At 42.9% G+C, this 16,684-nt stretch overlaps 5 protein-coding genes across 19 annotated transcripts in view; 3 read left to right on the forward strand and 2 right to left on the reverse strand.

The window, feature by feature from the left end:
• The window catches only part of depdc5 (DEP domain containing 5, GATOR1 subcomplex subunit), a 47,340-nt gene extending 45,094 nt beyond the window's left edge, over positions 1-2,246 (forward strand). For all 6 annotated transcript variants that reach the window (XM_054762416.1, XM_054762410.1, XM_054762389.1 and 3 more), the window contains 4 exons: positions 175-346; positions 427-487; positions 1,539-1,621; positions 1,703-2,246. In XM_054762416.1, coding sequence (XP_054618391.1) covers positions 175-346; positions 427-487; positions 1,539-1,621; positions 1,703-2,001 — 615 coding nt within the window. In that variant the 3' untranslated portion in view covers positions 2,002-2,246. The remainder of the gene's footprint in view (positions 1-174; positions 347-426; positions 488-1,538; positions 1,622-1,702) is intronic.
• Positions 2,247-2,400: 154 nt separating this feature from the next.
• On the forward strand, positions 2,401-8,318 carry LOC129172728 (intraflagellar transport protein 20 homolog). Of its 2 annotated transcripts, XM_054762763.1 has the most exons (7): positions 2,401-2,976; positions 3,096-3,198; positions 4,297-4,433; positions 4,507-4,592; positions 4,844-4,947; positions 6,376-6,453; positions 7,807-8,318. In XM_054762763.1, the coding sequence occupies exons 3-7, from the start codon at positions 4,307-4,309 to the stop codon at positions 7,808-7,810; spliced, it is 399 nt and encodes a 132-aa protein (XP_054618738.1). In that variant the 5' UTR covers positions 2,401-2,976; positions 3,096-3,198; positions 4,297-4,306; the 3' UTR covers positions 7,811-8,318. The 2 variants fall into 2 exon arrangements, with proteins under 2 accessions (XP_054618738.1, XP_054618746.1); XM_054762771.1 differs by lacking the exon at positions 3,096-3,198.
• A 158-nt stretch (positions 8,319-8,476) lies between these two features.
• Positions 8,477-14,513, forward strand: LOC129172720 (uncharacterized). Of its 2 annotated transcripts, XM_054762752.1 has the most exons (6): positions 8,477-11,049; positions 11,443-11,669; positions 11,754-11,818; positions 12,451-12,542; positions 12,653-12,768; positions 12,847-14,513. In XM_054762752.1, exons 2-6 carry the CDS (start codon positions 11,505-11,507, stop codon positions 13,093-13,095), a joined length of 687 nt encoding a protein of 228 aa, XP_054618727.1. In that variant the 5' UTR covers positions 8,477-11,049; positions 11,443-11,504; the 3' UTR covers positions 13,096-14,513. The 2 variants fall into 2 exon arrangements, with proteins under 2 accessions (XP_054618727.1, XP_054618717.1); XM_054762742.1 differs by having other exon boundaries at positions 8,477-11,669; positions 12,847-14,512.
• Positions 11,713-16,152, reverse strand: LOC129172707 (centrosomal protein of 290 kDa-like). The gene has a single exon (XM_054762706.1). It carries the CDS (start codon positions 15,273-15,275, stop codon positions 14,382-14,384), a length of 894 nt encoding a protein of 297 aa, XP_054618681.1. The 5' UTR covers positions 15,276-16,152; the 3' UTR covers positions 11,713-14,381.
• A 141-nt stretch (positions 16,153-16,293) lies between these two features.
• col15a1b (collagen, type XV, alpha 1b) overlaps positions 16,294-16,684 on the reverse strand; it is a 106,109-nt gene continuing 105,718 nt past the window's right edge. For all 8 annotated transcript variants that reach the window (XM_054762517.1, XM_054762526.1, XM_054762500.1 and 5 more), the window contains one exon: positions 16,294-16,684. This exon is cut by the window's right edge and continues 1,578 nt beyond it. The gene's annotated coding sequence lies outside the window, so the exon portion shown is untranslated.

The following is a 16,684-nucleotide window of genomic DNA, read 5'->3' on the forward strand; positions in this document are numbered from 1 at the left end:
ATGCACATGACAATAAAACTCTCTTGAATCTTGAAAACTGTAGCAACAACCGTGGACCTGAAAAAACAGGTGAAAATTGACCCGTCAGAAACGTGGTCACAAGTTTAGCGAGGACGACTGAGCCAAAAGCCACGTGCAAGATGAATAATGAAAATTATTCTTTTTTTTTAATAGGTGCAGGGTTGGCACAGGAAAGCAGCATCCTGCGGTTTCCTATTAGTTCCTGTGTTGGAGGGGCCGTTTGCGCTGACGTCACACCTGTATGGCGATCCACTGAGAGCCCAACTCTTCATTCCTCTTCATATTCACTGCCTGATGAAGAATGGCAGCGAAAACTTGTTTGAAGGTACACAAGCCCACTACGGTATATAACTCAGCTGTGCATACAGATCATTTCTATATTTGTCACGTTTGTTCCTCAAACAGGTTTTGAACCGGAGACCTACTGGGACAGGATGCAGCTCTTTCAAGAGGCAATATTGTTCAGGTTGGGCCTCTTATGTGGCTTCAGATTCAGAAATGTGAGCGTATTGTGTTCCGTGGTTATATCAACATGGAACCTCCCAAGAGAAAGATTAGACTCCCGTCTTTCATCAGGGAAAAAAAAGTTGTTTCTACCTTTTTCCGTTCTTTAGTAATTAGCAGTAGAAAATAGGTACGTTTCAGGAAAATATCAGTTCCTAACTAAAAAAAGAGAAAAGCAGCTTTTGTGACAGCTCAAATATCTAAACAACTACACCATAGCATAAATAACACAAAAAAGGTTGTTTTACATCAAAATAACAAATATAACACCATGTACTACATACAATTTTCACATTTGGAACTGAACTGTGTGTATGCACACGTGCATGTGCGCGGGTACATGCCTTAAAATTTCCCTACATTGCGTAACCTGCACGCTGCACTCCTCCACGCTCTCTCACTTCCTCCTTCCCGTCATGTGTGATTCGTCCGTTGAAATGATCCCTGCGGAGCTCCTGTCAAATGCACTTCTGCCACCTTGTGGCCGTTTTTGTGGCTTAAAAGTGCTCCGAAATGTTCATGCATTAGTGGGGACGTTTTTGGGATCGGGCGCTCGGCTCGATGAAAACGTATAGCTACGTCTTTGGTATTGAATAAGTTAATAATAATAAATAAATAATAGCTTATCAGATAACTTCATTATGTCTCTCAAGCGGCATTGCGCCAAATAAGTACAAATGAATATAAAAACTGGCTTTTTTTTAAAACTTCCTGTTGGGGGAGTGAGCGCCTGGTGATAAAATGGTGTAAAATGGTCCTGTTAAACATGTGTATTAGTGCGTTTACGTTGATACCGGCACGGTACAGTAACATTGTGTGTTCCACATGTCATTTGTTGTTGTTGTTGTTGTTGCACCGTGAGCACGCTAGTCGTTTGATTTGATGAACTCCTGTTAATGATGGAGATGAAAAGCACAAATAAAGAATAACGCTTTCATCAAAAATCCACAACTATGCAGGGGGATACAGATCTGAATGTAAACATTTTAATGAACTTTCCAACGTTCCAACAGATTTGGGTTCGTACTCGACAAGTTTTCTGCCACGCCCTTCAACTTCCCTTCAGAGAGCAGGTCCCAGTACATTCACCTGACAGGTCGGTCCCGCAGCCCTGCATACAGAATTCAGGGCTGGTCCCAAAAATGCAGAGCTTCACTCCCGCCCCCTCTCCTTTCAGGCACCGTGCTGCTCCAACTGCCGTACTCCAAAAGAAAGTACACCAGCGGGCAGCAGCGTCGGCGCAGGAACTCCACCACATCCAACAGCCAGGCGCCGTTCAGTGGCGAAGAGCAGATCGGCTACTACTGGGCCTACAACACCATGCTGACCAAAGCCTGGAGGACTGGCGTGCTGGGGGACGAGAAGCTGGCTGACCGCCTGCTGAAAGACTTTACAGACTTCTGTGCCAACAAGGACGACAGATTGCTCAACTTCTGGGACAATTGCAGGGAGAAAATTAACACCAGCGCCCCCTGAAGGCAGCAGGCAGTGTTGCAGTTGATCAAGTATGGAAGTGCACGGATTGAGACTCAACCTTACTGAAATGGGAAAAATGCAGCGTTTTTCTTGGATTGAATCTTACATATTTTAGCAAAGACGTTTTATTCTGATATGTAATCACTGACAACAAAGAGGACGTTCATAGATCCGGTGCTCCCCGCAATAAATGATCGTTTTATTTAATGTATAAATAAAATAAAATCACACTTTCATATCTCTAATGTGACTGTAAGAAAGTAGTCATTACCATTATTGCTGCAATATTACTGGCATCCTTATCTAGACTTTGGTTCCGTCCACCCCCAAATTAACAGGACGCAGTCTTTTCCAAATGTTGAAGAGACAGGCTGTTAGCCTGTTAGCTGTTAGTACTGTTAGCTCGACCGGTTCGAAACCTGCAACCCTCCCGTTTCCTCGGAACACTATCGAATTTTGTCCTTTTTCCCCGGCGCTCTCACGTTTCAATCTTTTTTCCCCGTATTTTAACCATGAAATAAAATGCCCGAGCAGCACAGCTTCCGGTCCACTCGGCAACATTCGGGCAAAATCGGCGTATCTCGTCCTGTAACCGGCCAAGCAGACCTTCAAAATAAAATTACACACGCTTCACCACAGAACGATGTCGGGTCTTCACACCAGCAATATATACTGTATATAGTACATAAATATAGAATAACATATATTTTTAAAAGGCTTGGCTGGTTCCTCTGCTAACAGAAGACGCTGTCTCAAGTAGTGTCCCTTGCGTTGTGTAGCGCCGTTGACAGTGGTGTCACCGGATCATTTCTGCTCAGAGTCCGTAAGGAAGCAGTCAGGCTTTTTGTCCTGATGGCGTCACCGTAGCTCGCCTCTACGTATTAGCAACAACTGTTGTTCAGTTGCTACGAAGATTTTCCGGAGTCTTTTCTCTTGGGTGAGGAATCGTCGACAAAGCTCAAGATCCCATAACGAGTAAGGATTAGACCCACTTATTATTGACCCTCCAGCGTTTATCCGCATGGACTACATGTCTGAATGTTTATTTTGTGTGTATTTTTGCGTGGACGCACGGTCCATCTGTCTTCTCCCAGTTTATCCTGTTGAGGGTAGCGGGGAGCTGGAGCCTATCCCAGCTAGCGGTTCACATTCGCCTAGTGGGAACTGAACCCACTCTGCCCGCACAGAGGAAGTCAGGCAAGTCAACTAATGGACTACCTTGTACTGTCAGAAAAAACATCCAATAATAACTTGACGGGATCCTTCATGTGTGGCAGTTTCAGGGTAAAGAAAGTCAGTGGTTCTGAAATGGAGGTATTAGCGCCCCAGGAGGGGCTTGAAGGCACTACAGGCCTGTCAATCACCCTCTTTCCTCTCAAACACCGCACAGAAAATACAACAGTGCAGCGTTAGGTTACGTCAGGGGTGTCCCAGAGGCACCCAGAGTCAATACGGAAGCTCGTTTCCGCCACTGATAGGAACAAAGTATTTCAATGGTAAGTCATAACTTAAGTTCGTATCTCATAATTTCGTCTTTTTGTCATAATTATGACTTTTATCGCATAATTATGACTTTTTTTCTATTTAAATATTTTATTTCAAGATTATGAATTTTTATCTCATAATTTTAACTTTTTATCTCAGAATTATGTTTTTCCTGTTTCATAATTATGACTTTTTATGTCCGAATTTAGACTTTTTTTTTCTTTCAGTGATGGAAACGGGCTTCCTTAAATAAAATACAATACAACAAGAAAATTAAAACAGCAAAAATGGGAGAGGAAAAAAAGAGTAGAATAAAATTACTATTTTAAGAGGAAAAAAAATGTGTGAAGTTGAAATAATAAAGACAAAAATGTAATTAAAAAAAAGTTTTACTATGGCAATCAAAACAAAGAATAAGTTGCAATTTTAGGAAAATTAGATTGGGTAAAAGTTATAATATACAATAATAAAGTGAGCATATTATGGGAATTAATACATAAAATTGGAGAAAACATACAAGAATAAAGTTGAAATATTTGTTGAAAAAAGTGTAATGTAAAAAGCAAATGTCATCCTAATAATATGCTTTGTCACCAATAACACAAAGCTGAGATGCAGGCTGTTGTGTTTCTTTCATATAAAAACAAACATCCCAGCATAGGACCGCTACCTCCTGATATTGAAACCAGTGTTTGTATGCCTCAGTCGGAGCAGGGAGTTGAGACTTGTTGCACCTCAACTGTAGCGTACACGCAGTGTCCAGTACAGTACAGTTTTCACTGTTTAGTTTTGGGGGGGGTTTCGGTTTAGGCCCTTGGCTATGGCGCAAGACTTACTGGGAGAAGAGGGCATTTTTTTTGATGACCTCAACAAGCTTCGAGCACTCGAACCAGATGTCAGCCAAAAGACCACCGAGCTCAAGGAAGAGTGCAAAGAATTTGTCAACAGTAAGGCGTTTCTTTTGCTGTGTTGGTGGTCGTGTAAACCTTGCCGCGCTGTATGATTATGCTCCTTTTACAGAAATTGGACAGTTTCAGAACAAGGTTGGAGGTCTGATCCAGCTGGTGGACGAGCTGGCAAAGGAGACGGAGACAGAAAAGTTCAAGGTAGAGTTGGCAAACCAGTTTTCCCTTGACGTGCGCTCGTGTTTAGAGTAGGGAGGCACGGTGTACATTTTGAGTCAAGCCGATAACGTAGTTATGTATTCTTTTTTACATTTAGATGTAACTGTAGTTTGTATGTTCAAATAAGTCAGTAAAAGTAAAAAAAATAAATAAAAATAGTGTATGTACAGTAAACACCAGCTCTTGTTTGTGATCGTCAATCTTCCACGCTACATTGCTATCTTACGTTTCAGGTCATTGGAGCAAGAAACCTGCTGAAGTTGGTGGCAAAGCAGAGAGAAGCTTTGCAGCAGCAGCTTCAGGCTCTCATCGACGAGAAGAAGATGCAACTTGAAAGGTGAAAGAGAGTTCCATCTGTCGTAGCGCCAGCCAGGGCTGTCTTCCACTAAGGATTTCCATAGTCCAATCTGATTGGTTAGATTGTGTTATAGGTGACTCACAGTCAAATGGTTTTTTTTTTAAGAGCAGAGCTAATGGCACTTGCAACAAATAAACTACTTGAACAAAAACAAGCAAGCAAGTCAGAAGTGGGAAAACATGACATTTCCTGTTGGCATACACGTACTAGAAGTCATATTCGTTTGGGGCGTTGATTGTTTCATCATGTATTTGAACCGCCCGGGATTACACAACACACGTCTCCAAGGATTGGAGGGATGCCATCGGCCACCGATCGATCTCCACAAAAAAGCATGTCCCTTTCGACACCAATCACAAAAGCCGATCAACCTGTGGCTCGTACTATTGCAGCATGCAGCAATCACGCAGTGTAGTGTCTTGGGTAGTGTCCTCCTCCCACTTTATTTAGATTGGATCTTGCACCAGGCTCTCAAGACGAGTGCTGTCCTATCTAGTCTGACCAGTGTGTGTCCCACCTGGTCTTTGCGCATGAGCTAGACTAGAGCTGTGCTATCTAGCCTGACCAGTGTGTGCCCCACCTAGTCTTTGAGCATGAACTGATGAAGCCTGCTTGGATGAGAGCCGAAACGTCTTCTCAGACAGTCTTAGCAGTCCAGTTGAGATCGATTGACTGCCGTGACAATGCAATGGCCTGGATGAATGAGGATATTCACAGGCTCATTTTTATGAGTAATTAATAGGGGTGTCGCAAGTTCACCAGACGAGACAATACACGAGATTGGGTCTACGAGACAAGATGAGATTTCAACATTACTTTAAAGAAAAGTACAATGATAAAATATAAAAAAGTATATGACAATATATTGTAATCTACTCATTTGTTTTCTAAGAGGTTACACTTTTCTGCACTGTGTGTATGCTAGCGGCCCCGCCTCCACCCATGGAGTCAGAGAGACTGTATGGCTGACAAAAGGGCGCACTCCGTCCATGCCGTGTGCTGAAACCAATGCACAGAGTGAATCCTCTTCCTGCCTGTTTGGAGGAAAACAGACACGCATGCACATGGCAATATATTGATTATCCAGTTCATGTTCATGTATTGCGTAATTAATTCATTTGTCAGGCCTAGTGCCCACGAGATGTTTTTTTTTCCAGAATGCAAAATCTTGTCACGTTTTAATCTAGCAAGATTGTGTGACATGGCAGTCAGGGGACCTTGGAATTGTCCTGACCTGTCCCCCTTATGCAGCACACCTGACCAACAGCACTCATCATTAGTAAATTGCAAAATGTACGATTAATCCATGTGATCGGTATCGACATGGGCCAATTTTTTACCAAGAAGACTTGTGACTATTTGGTGCAAGAGTCGGTAGTCCTAATTCCGTCTGCATGTGTGTTTCAGGTACTGCATCGAGTGCGAGGCCCTGTCTAAAGTGGAATCCGAACAGAACGAGTTTATCAACCAGTTTATTCTGCAAAAGTAAGTGTAGGGGTTTGGTTGTTTTTTTTTGTGCCCGTCTTTCCAGACTGCCCACACCGGGGGGCGTCAAGCTGGTTTTCATAAGGTTGCCCTCAGAGGGTCGCCTGTAACTGTCAAACCATATACTGTATTACAACATATACATCAGGTGCGGATTTAGAGGGAGGTGTGGGGTGTGTACCACCCCCCCCCCCCCCCCTTGATTTTTTTTGCCTGACTCTGATGCATGTCCATAGGGACATGCATCTGAATTATGGGTGCGTGGTGGACGCATATGCCAGAATGCAAGCCAGACGCATGCTATTCCTGAAGCCACTGTCAGGCTGATCATTGACATTGGACAGTGAAGGTGTGCTGTACGTGGCTATTCAGGTGGAGGTGCAAAATAAAGGTTCTGGCATCATGACTATAAGGACAACTGTTGTCTATTCTCAATGAAAATGAACCAGAAAGGCGATCCCCAGTGACATCAAATTATACTCAAATCCTCGGAATTTACAGCTGCTTCAAATTGGAAAATATTTCAGGAAATTGAGCTAAAATGGGTTCCTCCTAGTATGGGTCATTTTATAAATAGAATGTTTTGGCTGAAACGATATACCTGTATTCCAAGGATAAAAATAACAACAAACTCTTGAAATTAAGGACATAAAATTGGCCTCAGATATCACCAGGTTGCAGGAAATGAGGTCTAATTTTAAAAAATTTTCTGGGGCAGGGCCCCCAGACCTCCTGCGCCATTTCCAGTGCCTTGGCCTACGGCCTCGGCCACACCCCCCCTTTTCAAAAAAGCTACATCCGCCCCTGAACAAGTACATTTAACAACAAATTTGAAGTGCCTTTTGGATTTCTTTAATTTAAAATATATATGTGATATCGTATAAATATATACAATGATATAAAAATGAAATGAACAACAATAAATAAAATAAACATTTTAAGTGTCTTTTGGACATGCATTTTTTTCCAGGCTTCCGTGGGCCGAATCTGGCCCCCAGGCCTTCAGTTTGACACCTGCGGCCTCCACCTTGGAGATTTTATTCTAACGAGAGATCGTAGGCAATCTCTGCAAAAGCATGGACTAACTGTACATAGCGGCACTCTCACGACCACATGTTTTGTAGAAACGCATGCGCAGAAGCACCACTACGAGTGTATTTCATTCACATTTCATGAACTACATATTTGGAGTGCATTGTGGCTCGATTTATATATGACTTTATGTCACATGACTTTTAGACTACCTTTTTCATGTGAACCTTTGCAAGAAAGAACACAAAAAATCTCAAATGGTTATTTTCCCCAGCGTGTGCACTGTCAGTAATTCGTTTGCTGAAATGTGTCTCTTTTCAGCTGATCAGGAAGCGAGCCGGTGTTCATTCAGGTATAAAGGGCGGCCATCTCACACGTGGAAGGTTTAGGTTGGACTCCAGGTGCTCTCTTAAGTCCACTTAGATCCTCCAGATGCTTGTGCTGCTGAGTCGTTGGTGAATGAATGCATGAGCATGTGTTTCCATTCAAGACAAACAACATACCTACAGACCGGCCATAAATGAATCAATGAATGTTTGGGAAATACTGTACATGCTAACGTTGATTTAGTAACCAAATGTACATTCATTTGGTGCATGTTAGTGACTTGAGAAAACATGTTGCGGTCAGATTTTAGTAAATAAAAACAATTTGTTCCTGGAGGGAAGAAAAAGACATACAGTACATGTTTTCATTGGGCAGTGATGATGTACTGTGTAAATGATGAGACTTGTACATGTCAATAGAATAGCATTCTTTTTTGATAAGTGCATGTTTTATATCGAAATCTCACTTTTATTTATGATTAAATTAACAAACTCGCTGGACTAATAGATTACTGTGTGCTGTGGTTTATTCATGGGGATAAAAAACCTCTCCAGTTCTGTCACTGCGCAATACGTACCCGGAACGTAATCGGTTCTACTGGGTTCTACACATGTGCAGAACACGCCTACATCCGGTCGGCCTATTTTTCGGCAGTCACTCCACTCTCAAAAATGTTATTAAGACAGATAGAAATTTGTGGTTATGGCTTATGGTTGTTTACACTGAAATATCACAGCATTTTATGTGTTTTATTCTATTCGTAACCGGATATGACGTTTCGTCTGCACTACCTGCATTGCGTGAGTTTTACGTAGCTCAGGCTTGGTGAATGTCATAAGACGATAGAAACATCCCCATGCTAACCAAGTATTTTAACAAGAGGCACTTAAAAAATAACTTCCCAACATATTACATATATAAAGTATGGTTACTGAATATGTTCATACATTTGAAAAATAACTGCCACAGCACGTGACGTCGCAGAAGCGCTCTCGTAAAAGTTAGCTCACGGAGGAAGTAAAAAAAAAAAAAAAGCTCAAGGAGGAAGTGACGTAGTCCTTGCACATGCGCGGGACCGTGTGCGTTCCGGGTAGGTGTTGCGCAGTGACATGCCCTGCGCGGGGTTTGCCGCCATGATGGTGAGCAGAATCCAGAAACATTTGCATTGTAAAGATGCCCTCGGCACACTGCTAAGCCATTCATTTCTCTAATAGACGGTCCAAAAGACCAGATTTGTCATTTTGCAAGTTGCCCAAAAACAGGCACGTGTGATAAAATGTTGTAAATTTATAACACTGGTTGTCGCAAATAAACAAAACAGTGGTAAGACTCACAAAGTGTATATTGTGTGGGACTCCCACAATATAGTTTAAATTGGTTTCTCAGGGTGATTAGTTGAATTTATGACAAGTCAGTGATTATGATGATTTAGGTCATAGTCTATCAAATGTATTGACAATGCCAGTACTTAAATAAATGTTAAATTGTGTAACTACTATCCATATAACATAAGTAGTATTGTTTTATATGTTGATTGTTGTATTGGTAACATTGTAAGGAAGGAATAAAAGTCAAAGGAAAAAGTTTTTTCATTCTGCTGCTGAGGTTTTTTTTTTGAGCCAGGGAATACATTGTGCACCACTGTCCGCCTAGCCCCGCCCACCTCTCTTGCTCACCATCATGGCGGACTTTCTGCTCCATGCACTGATCTGTATTGTATATCTGGATAGCTCATACGCCGCACGCCGCCGTGCAAGCCGCTGAAGCCACAGAGACGCCATCTTACCACTCACATCTCGACTACATTGGCACAGCGTACATAGTGTACAAAGCAGATGAAGAGGCTAACAGAACATCTATATTTGACATTAAAAAGCGGGGAGATTCTCCCATTCCTTCAAGTAACGCAACCTTCGTCCCTTAAAAAACATTTGATACGTTATTCTCTATCTTTTGGCTATATTAAATGTACTTTTCCCTTCCAATTCTCATTGCCTTTGGGACAAAATTCTACTGTGCACCCTGGCTCAGCACTCCCCTATAGCAATGATAGTTTTACTCCTCTAGAAAGACATTTTCATTTGAACTGCATATCCCATCCCTTTTTCCCACTAAAATCCATGGTCATGATGCTTTACTTTTTATTCTTACTTTCATACAATTCACTATACTCTCGTCTGTACAAAATATGAATCATAAATCATAAGAGTGACTTTGGACAAGTTTTAAAATCATTTAACATTTTGATGATTTTTTATTTGTTTTTGTTTGTGTCATGAAATAGAAATAACCTCTTTTCTGATCTAGAAATATATTTGAACAAAAGCCACAGGAATAATATGTGATAACCATAATGTGTAATAACCATAAACACACACAGAAAAAAACAACAACACTGAAACACAACCATAAACTTTGGGTAAGACAATACGTTGTTTGCAATCTCAAACATACCGCTATGCATGTTCAGTAATATTATTTTCCAGAACATATCATATATATAAGTCAGTCATTCAGCAGCAAAAAAAAAAAAATGTTGTTTATCCAAATGAAGGGTCATGCCGGGTCAATTGTATGCCAACTGGCTTGCTAACTGCACTGTATACAATGCCTGGTAAGCATCATGGAAGCACTGAGATTCTCCCATTCCTTCAAGTAACCTCCGTCCCTTAAAGAAATACATATATCATGATATAACAAAAAAGTAGGTACATTTCCTCTTAGCTATTATAGAGCTATATAAACTTACCAATTCTGGACATACATTTCATCAGAGGAATTTTACACGATCGAAAATATCTGAGAGATGGACAGTGCAAAACCCTTAAATGATCAATCACAAATCTACATTTCAATCATACTTACAGGTGAAATGTTTGTCCACAGCCTTTGAACTGGCGATTTGTGCAGTTAATAGCTGCACATGCAGGCATCTTAAGGCAAAATTTGTGTCCAATCCGAATTAATAAAATAAATTCACCACAAATGCTTGTCGAGAAGTGTTTCTTGCGAGGGGCAATATGGCGGCCGTGTGGCTTCACAAGTCATCGCCAGTGGGCTATCCAGATATATAATACATATCAGTGGCTCCATGACGTACTACACTCTGTTTGATTCATTTGCGGCAGGCCTATTCAATTCTAGCGTCCTTGGTGTAGACTTATGACCAAGTGGAAATAATTTTGCGAGTCATTTTGGGGGATAAGACAACAAAATATCAGGAGAATATCGGCTGGGGTGAGTCATGCCGGTGTTGCTAGATGTTGTTGACTTGTCGGTTCTGGTCACGTGACGGCGAAGGTGTGGTGACGTCATCGTTCTTTGGAAAGAAGCGGTAAATGCTTACACGTTATCTGGAAGCCGTTTTCAGAACCCAGGACGCCGTTCCGCTTGGATGAAAGGCAGAAACGACCAAATACTTGAGCTGAAAACGTTTCCGTGTAGCGTGATTTGAGTCTTTCTTACGCTAATCGCTGTGAGTCGGGGCCCGAATAGCGCCCCTCCCCGCACGTCTGAATAACCAATAGGCGTGCGTTTCTTTCTACAAACACAGAAATCAGTTTCATTTGAAACTCGTTCGTTCGTCTTTATTAGCTTTGTCAACATTCAAAATGGTGGACGTTGGTGTAGGTGAAACGCCGTGCAAGAAGGAGGAATTGGAATCCGCAGTCAGCGTCGCTCCAGCGTCCCAAATGGTCGAAAACGGGGTTCTCGCCGCCCTCCAGAGAATAGAGGAATCGCTTTACTTGGTCCACCAGCGGTTGGAGCGAATAGAATCATTTCATCAGGAGTGGAGGGCGAAACGGTTGCAGCCGGCGAAAAAAGAGACGAGACGCGGGAAAAACTGCACCATTTCAGTAAGTACAGCGTACGCTCGCTCTGAGATCATCCAAGCAACTTTATTTCATGTTCAGGATTTAACATGTTCTCCTTTTTTACAGGAAGTGGTGAGGAGACTCCACAAAGCCCAAAACGACCCCACCAACAAATACGATGCACAAACAAGGTGAGGTGTTTTTTTGTTTTGCTCAAGCATCAGACATGATCGCCACTAGCTGCACTTATTGCAGGTTTAAATGATCTCACAACAGGCACAATAAAAACAAAATCCTAAAAACAACAACAACAACAACAATAATAACATGGGCTACTATTAAGGCCGTAACCCAAGACAAGCTACAACTCAACTCTGAACCTCAATTAACACCACTTCCTGTCCGCCTGCCACTAAAGTCCTCTACACATTAACTGTCACACACAGGAGCAGGAGTTTTATTTACATCCTAACTACCGTATGTCTCCTATGTTGGGTAACAGAAGTGTAAAAGTGGCTATAGGGGTGTTATTTCATGTCTAGAGGGCTCTAATTGCGTTAAAATGTGTATTCAGAAGGTGGTAAACCGCTTTTCTATGTCGTATGTGTCTTATTTTCACCTATTATGTCTACTATTGGGTAATAGGTGTGTAAGGGTGACTATAGCGGTGTTATTTCATGTCTACAGGGCTCTAATCATGTTAATGTATATTTAGAAGCTGGTAAATGGGGTTTTCTATGCCATCAATTGTAAAAGTCTTCCATCCTATGCCAGGCTGCAGATGAGTCCACCCTTCTAATCATGACTTGCTTTTGTTCTCCAGTGTTTCTTCACCCCATAACACAAAGGTGACGACATCCCTGGTCCAGAAAGTGTCACTGTCTTACCCAAATGTGGATCCTGAGACCATAGTGGGTGAGTAACATTGTCCCGTGCGACCTCGGAATGATGTGAACTTCCGTGTGGAGCTGTTCTGCTGCAGGCGCCAAATTTGATGATTAACCCAAGCTTTTCCTTTTACGTAGCCTGCTGCAAAACTTATTTTGAAACTGTTCGACGCAGTTTCAAAAGCCAGGACGAGAGTCTGGAAGAGAGGAGGAAGCGCAGGGTCGCCGCAGCAAAGAAACAAAGGAAGAGACGAGTAAGAGCGTGTGTCCATGTCCACCATGTCCAATGTCTTCACTGCTCCAACTTCAGTTTTTTTCCTGTGCTTGTTCAGCTGTACAACGCCAGAAGTTCTGTTGTCCGCGGCGCTGAAAAGGCTTTATGGAAAAGCGCTCATATGGAGCTCATGTCAGAGGAGGAGGACGCCATCTTGGACGGAAAGCCCGTGTGGGTCGTCCGGCCTCCGCCTCGTAGCCGCGAGTTAACAGCGCTGTGCGGGGTGCTGCAGCAAAGACTCGAGGCTGACAAAAAGTATGCCGCAAGTCATCACCAGAGAGTTACGTTGGACGCCGCATGCTTTTAAACACTTTTTTGTTGGACAATGCTGGACGTGCTAACATTACTGCTGTGATATCATGTCTACTCATTCTAATCAGATGAAATGTCAGTTAAAATGGTGAAAACATGCAACCAAAACAAGCGCTTTCAAACTCATTTGGCCAAAGGCAGCATAAGAGTGTCTCATAAGGTGTGAAATGCTGAAGCAACCATGGGATTATTATCCATGGCAACTGACCCACCCCCCACGGAGCCCGACGTGTGAACGCAGGCCCCCATACAGGTCTCTTCATGGAATTCAAAGGTATTCGGTTTGAGACACATTGGCTTAAATGCTGGCTTGCTTTGTATCACTACATCATCGTTTTGGTGCATCCTGCTTCTGTTCATGCTGGAATTCTTACACAAATGTGTTGGTTATTTGTGAAGATGCCGTCCTGGTTTTAAGGTGTTCCTGCCTTTTTTATGTTACATTTTTACTTGTTTAACAAAATTTGCTTTCTGGCACTTTTTTATTTTAAGTTGATCATAGCCAATTTTAGTATTTATTTTAAAATATTTATTGTAAAAACAAATGGTGAGAATTGTTACATCAATAAAAATGTCTTTTTTCTTTACACACACATCAGGTGCATTCAAGGACACGCCGACTTTCGAATATCACAACATCTTTATTGTGCGTGTATGTGTGGTCTTTAAATCAGGGGTGTCCAAAGTGCAGCTCAGGGGCCATTTGTGAGCCACAATAGTTTTTTTATTGGTCTGTGACACACTCTGATAATAGAATAAGTAAACACAAAAATACTAAAAATGGAAAAATCTGCAGTAATTTAACAAGAATAAAGTCATATTAAGAGGAAAGAAAGTTGTGGTTTTACAAGAATAACGGAGACAATGGAGGGCAGACTCACATGGCTGGACACCCGAGACCTATTTGGATCGGGTGATAAGCATGTGGAGGACTTGTTATGGAGACACGACTCAGAACAACACTTACTCAGGTGCGTTCGAGGACACGCCGAACTTTATTATGCGGGGTGCTGTGTGGGACAGAGACGATGAAGGGCAGACTCCCGTGCCTGGACACCCGTGGCTATTTGAATCAGGTGATAAGCATGTGGAGGACTTGTTTTGGAGACAGGAGGTATCTAACCTCCAGCAGATAATCACAGCAAGTGAGTGTGACATGAACGCATACAGTATGCATGTTAGTAGATATTTAAAACTGATATCCTGACATGGCCAATGGATTTTCGGAAGATGTACAGTAGCTTGACTGACATTTTCAGTCCGAGTTTGAGCATGCGGCGTTTAGTTCTCAGCGTTCAGCTGAGCTTCGTACTCTTTGACAATCTCGAAGTGGTCCAGCATGAAGGCGTGGATCTTCTCCAGCTGTTTCTCCGTCTCGTTGAGCGCCACGCCTAGCTTGTCGCAAACCTTCCCGCCGATCATCTCGTAGAGGCTGAGGATGGACATCTTAATCTGCGCCAGCAGGTTGAGTTTCCTGGAGGCGGTCTCCTCGATGCGCTTCCACTCCTTGAACCAATACTCCACCTTGATTTTGGACTCAAACAGCTCAGGCATGAGGTGGGTGAGCTCCATGTCCAGTTCTTGCCTTTCCATCTCGTACTGCTTTTGCAAAGCCACCTGGGTTTTCCTCTGCTGGTTGGTCTGCTCGTAAGCTTCGCCCTCCCGCTGAGAGAGCTGGTCTTCCACGCTGTGCAGGCTCTCGATGTGGTTGGTCAGCGCTTCCTCGTCTTCGAAGGACGTCATGCTGACCAGCTTCTTCATGAACTGCTGGTATATGGTGAGGGAGTGGACCACATCCAGGCGCTCCTGTTTCTGCTGCCTCAGCTCCGAGCACCTTCTGGCCAGGTTCTTGATCTCCTCGTCCTTGTCCTGCAACTCCTTCACCTCCTTCTCCACTTTGGCCGTGGCTTGGCCGACGACTTCGTCGGCCAGATATGGATCCCTGCTCAGGAACAGATCTTCCACGTCGTTGATTTCGTGGATGAGCTCGTTTTCGCGCTCTCTCAAAGCCTCCAACCGCTGCTGGAGGTTCTCCGACTGCGCCTCCAGGTCCTTCTCCTTGCGGCGTATCAGGATTTCCGAGAACATGTCACCCCAGTCCGGCTCACTCTGAGACGAAATGGGCTTCGGGTTTCCCAGAGTGGACTTCATTTTCGCATTTGGAATCTTGGACATAACCACCGATTGGCTGGAATATGGAGTACTCCACAGCACGTATAGACGGCACGTACACAAAGTAGCGTATCATCATACGCATCCCTTCCTTTATGTCATCCTCTTTCCCACACGTACACGTCACTACACCATCATGATGACGCAAAGATGTGACATCATCTCATGATTAGCCACATCTGCAAACTTGATGATTTTTGGTCTAAAAAAGGTGGTTTTTGCCTCTGAAAATTGGCTTATTTTTTCTGCAGAAAGCACCCATCATTCACGAACAAGTTCACTAACAAGTTATCGGCACTCAGCTGGAGGCGTTTGTAACATTGGGAGACAGGAGGACACCGGACAAACTGCCCCCGTCATGGACAACACCACCCACCCACTCCATGGGGCAATAGAGGGGCGGCAGAGTTCATTCTCCAATAGACTCCTCCAGTTCCGTTCCCATGGTGAACGCTGCAGGAGGGACGCAAAAGTGAAACTTGCACAGTAATCCCTAATTTATCGCAGTTAATTGATTCCAGCAAAGTACATTTCCTAATTTACGAGCGGAATATATTTTTGTAATTACAGCACAGAAAATCTGTTTAGGACAGGGGTGTCCGAAGCGCAGCCCGGGGGTCATTGGTGACATATTAGTGCAAAATGAATAAGCTGTATGCTGAAACTCTCCCAAATAAGCCCAAAGTAATCCATCCACAAGTAGGCCATAAAAGTCTTTACAAAAAAAGTCGACTTGTTCCTTGAATAAATATCTTAAACTCACGCCTCTCGCCCACAGTCAGCTGGGATAGGCTCCAGCATACCCGCGACCCTAATGAGGATAAGCGGCATAAAAAATGGACGTTCACAAGTAACTTTGTTGATTAAAATAAATCGGTTAGCCTGATTAGAATCACCATCAATGCATTTCTTGTCAGAAGTATCAGTATTGGCAATCCTCACCCCGTACTGACTTGGTATCGGATCCATACCAAAGTTTCGGTACCTCACACCTCTAAAATAAATCTAAGGAAGGCAGAGCTTAAAAAAAACAACCAATGAGATATTTATTCAGTGACAATCAGTCAGTCAGTACAAACCTTCCTTTCACCTCAGAAGCTCAAGTTTTGTTTCAACAGCAAAATCAGACATGAGGAAAAAAAACGTTCTCTAAACTCCTTGTGCCGGTTAGTCTGCGTCTGCTACGCTACGCTAGACCAGGGGTGTCCAAACTTTATCTCCCAGCCAGGGGCCCCGCGTGAACAATGAAAGGATGCAACTTTGACACACGTAGAGATATGTGTTGTAGAGTTCTATATATTTCATCTCCGCTTCGTAAAGGTGAAAAAGCACATTATTCATGTCAATTTCACTCTTCAAAGGTTTTTCTTAATCCATTTTTGCTGGGTTTTTTTTTAATATTTCAACTTTCT

This window comes from Dunckerocampus dactyliophorus, chromosome 2 (genome assembly GCF_027744805.1).
Source record: "Dunckerocampus dactyliophorus isolate RoL2022-P2 chromosome 2, RoL_Ddac_1.1, whole genome shotgun sequence".
NCBI lineage: Eukaryota > Metazoa > Chordata > Actinopteri > Syngnathiformes > Syngnathidae > Dunckerocampus > Dunckerocampus dactyliophorus.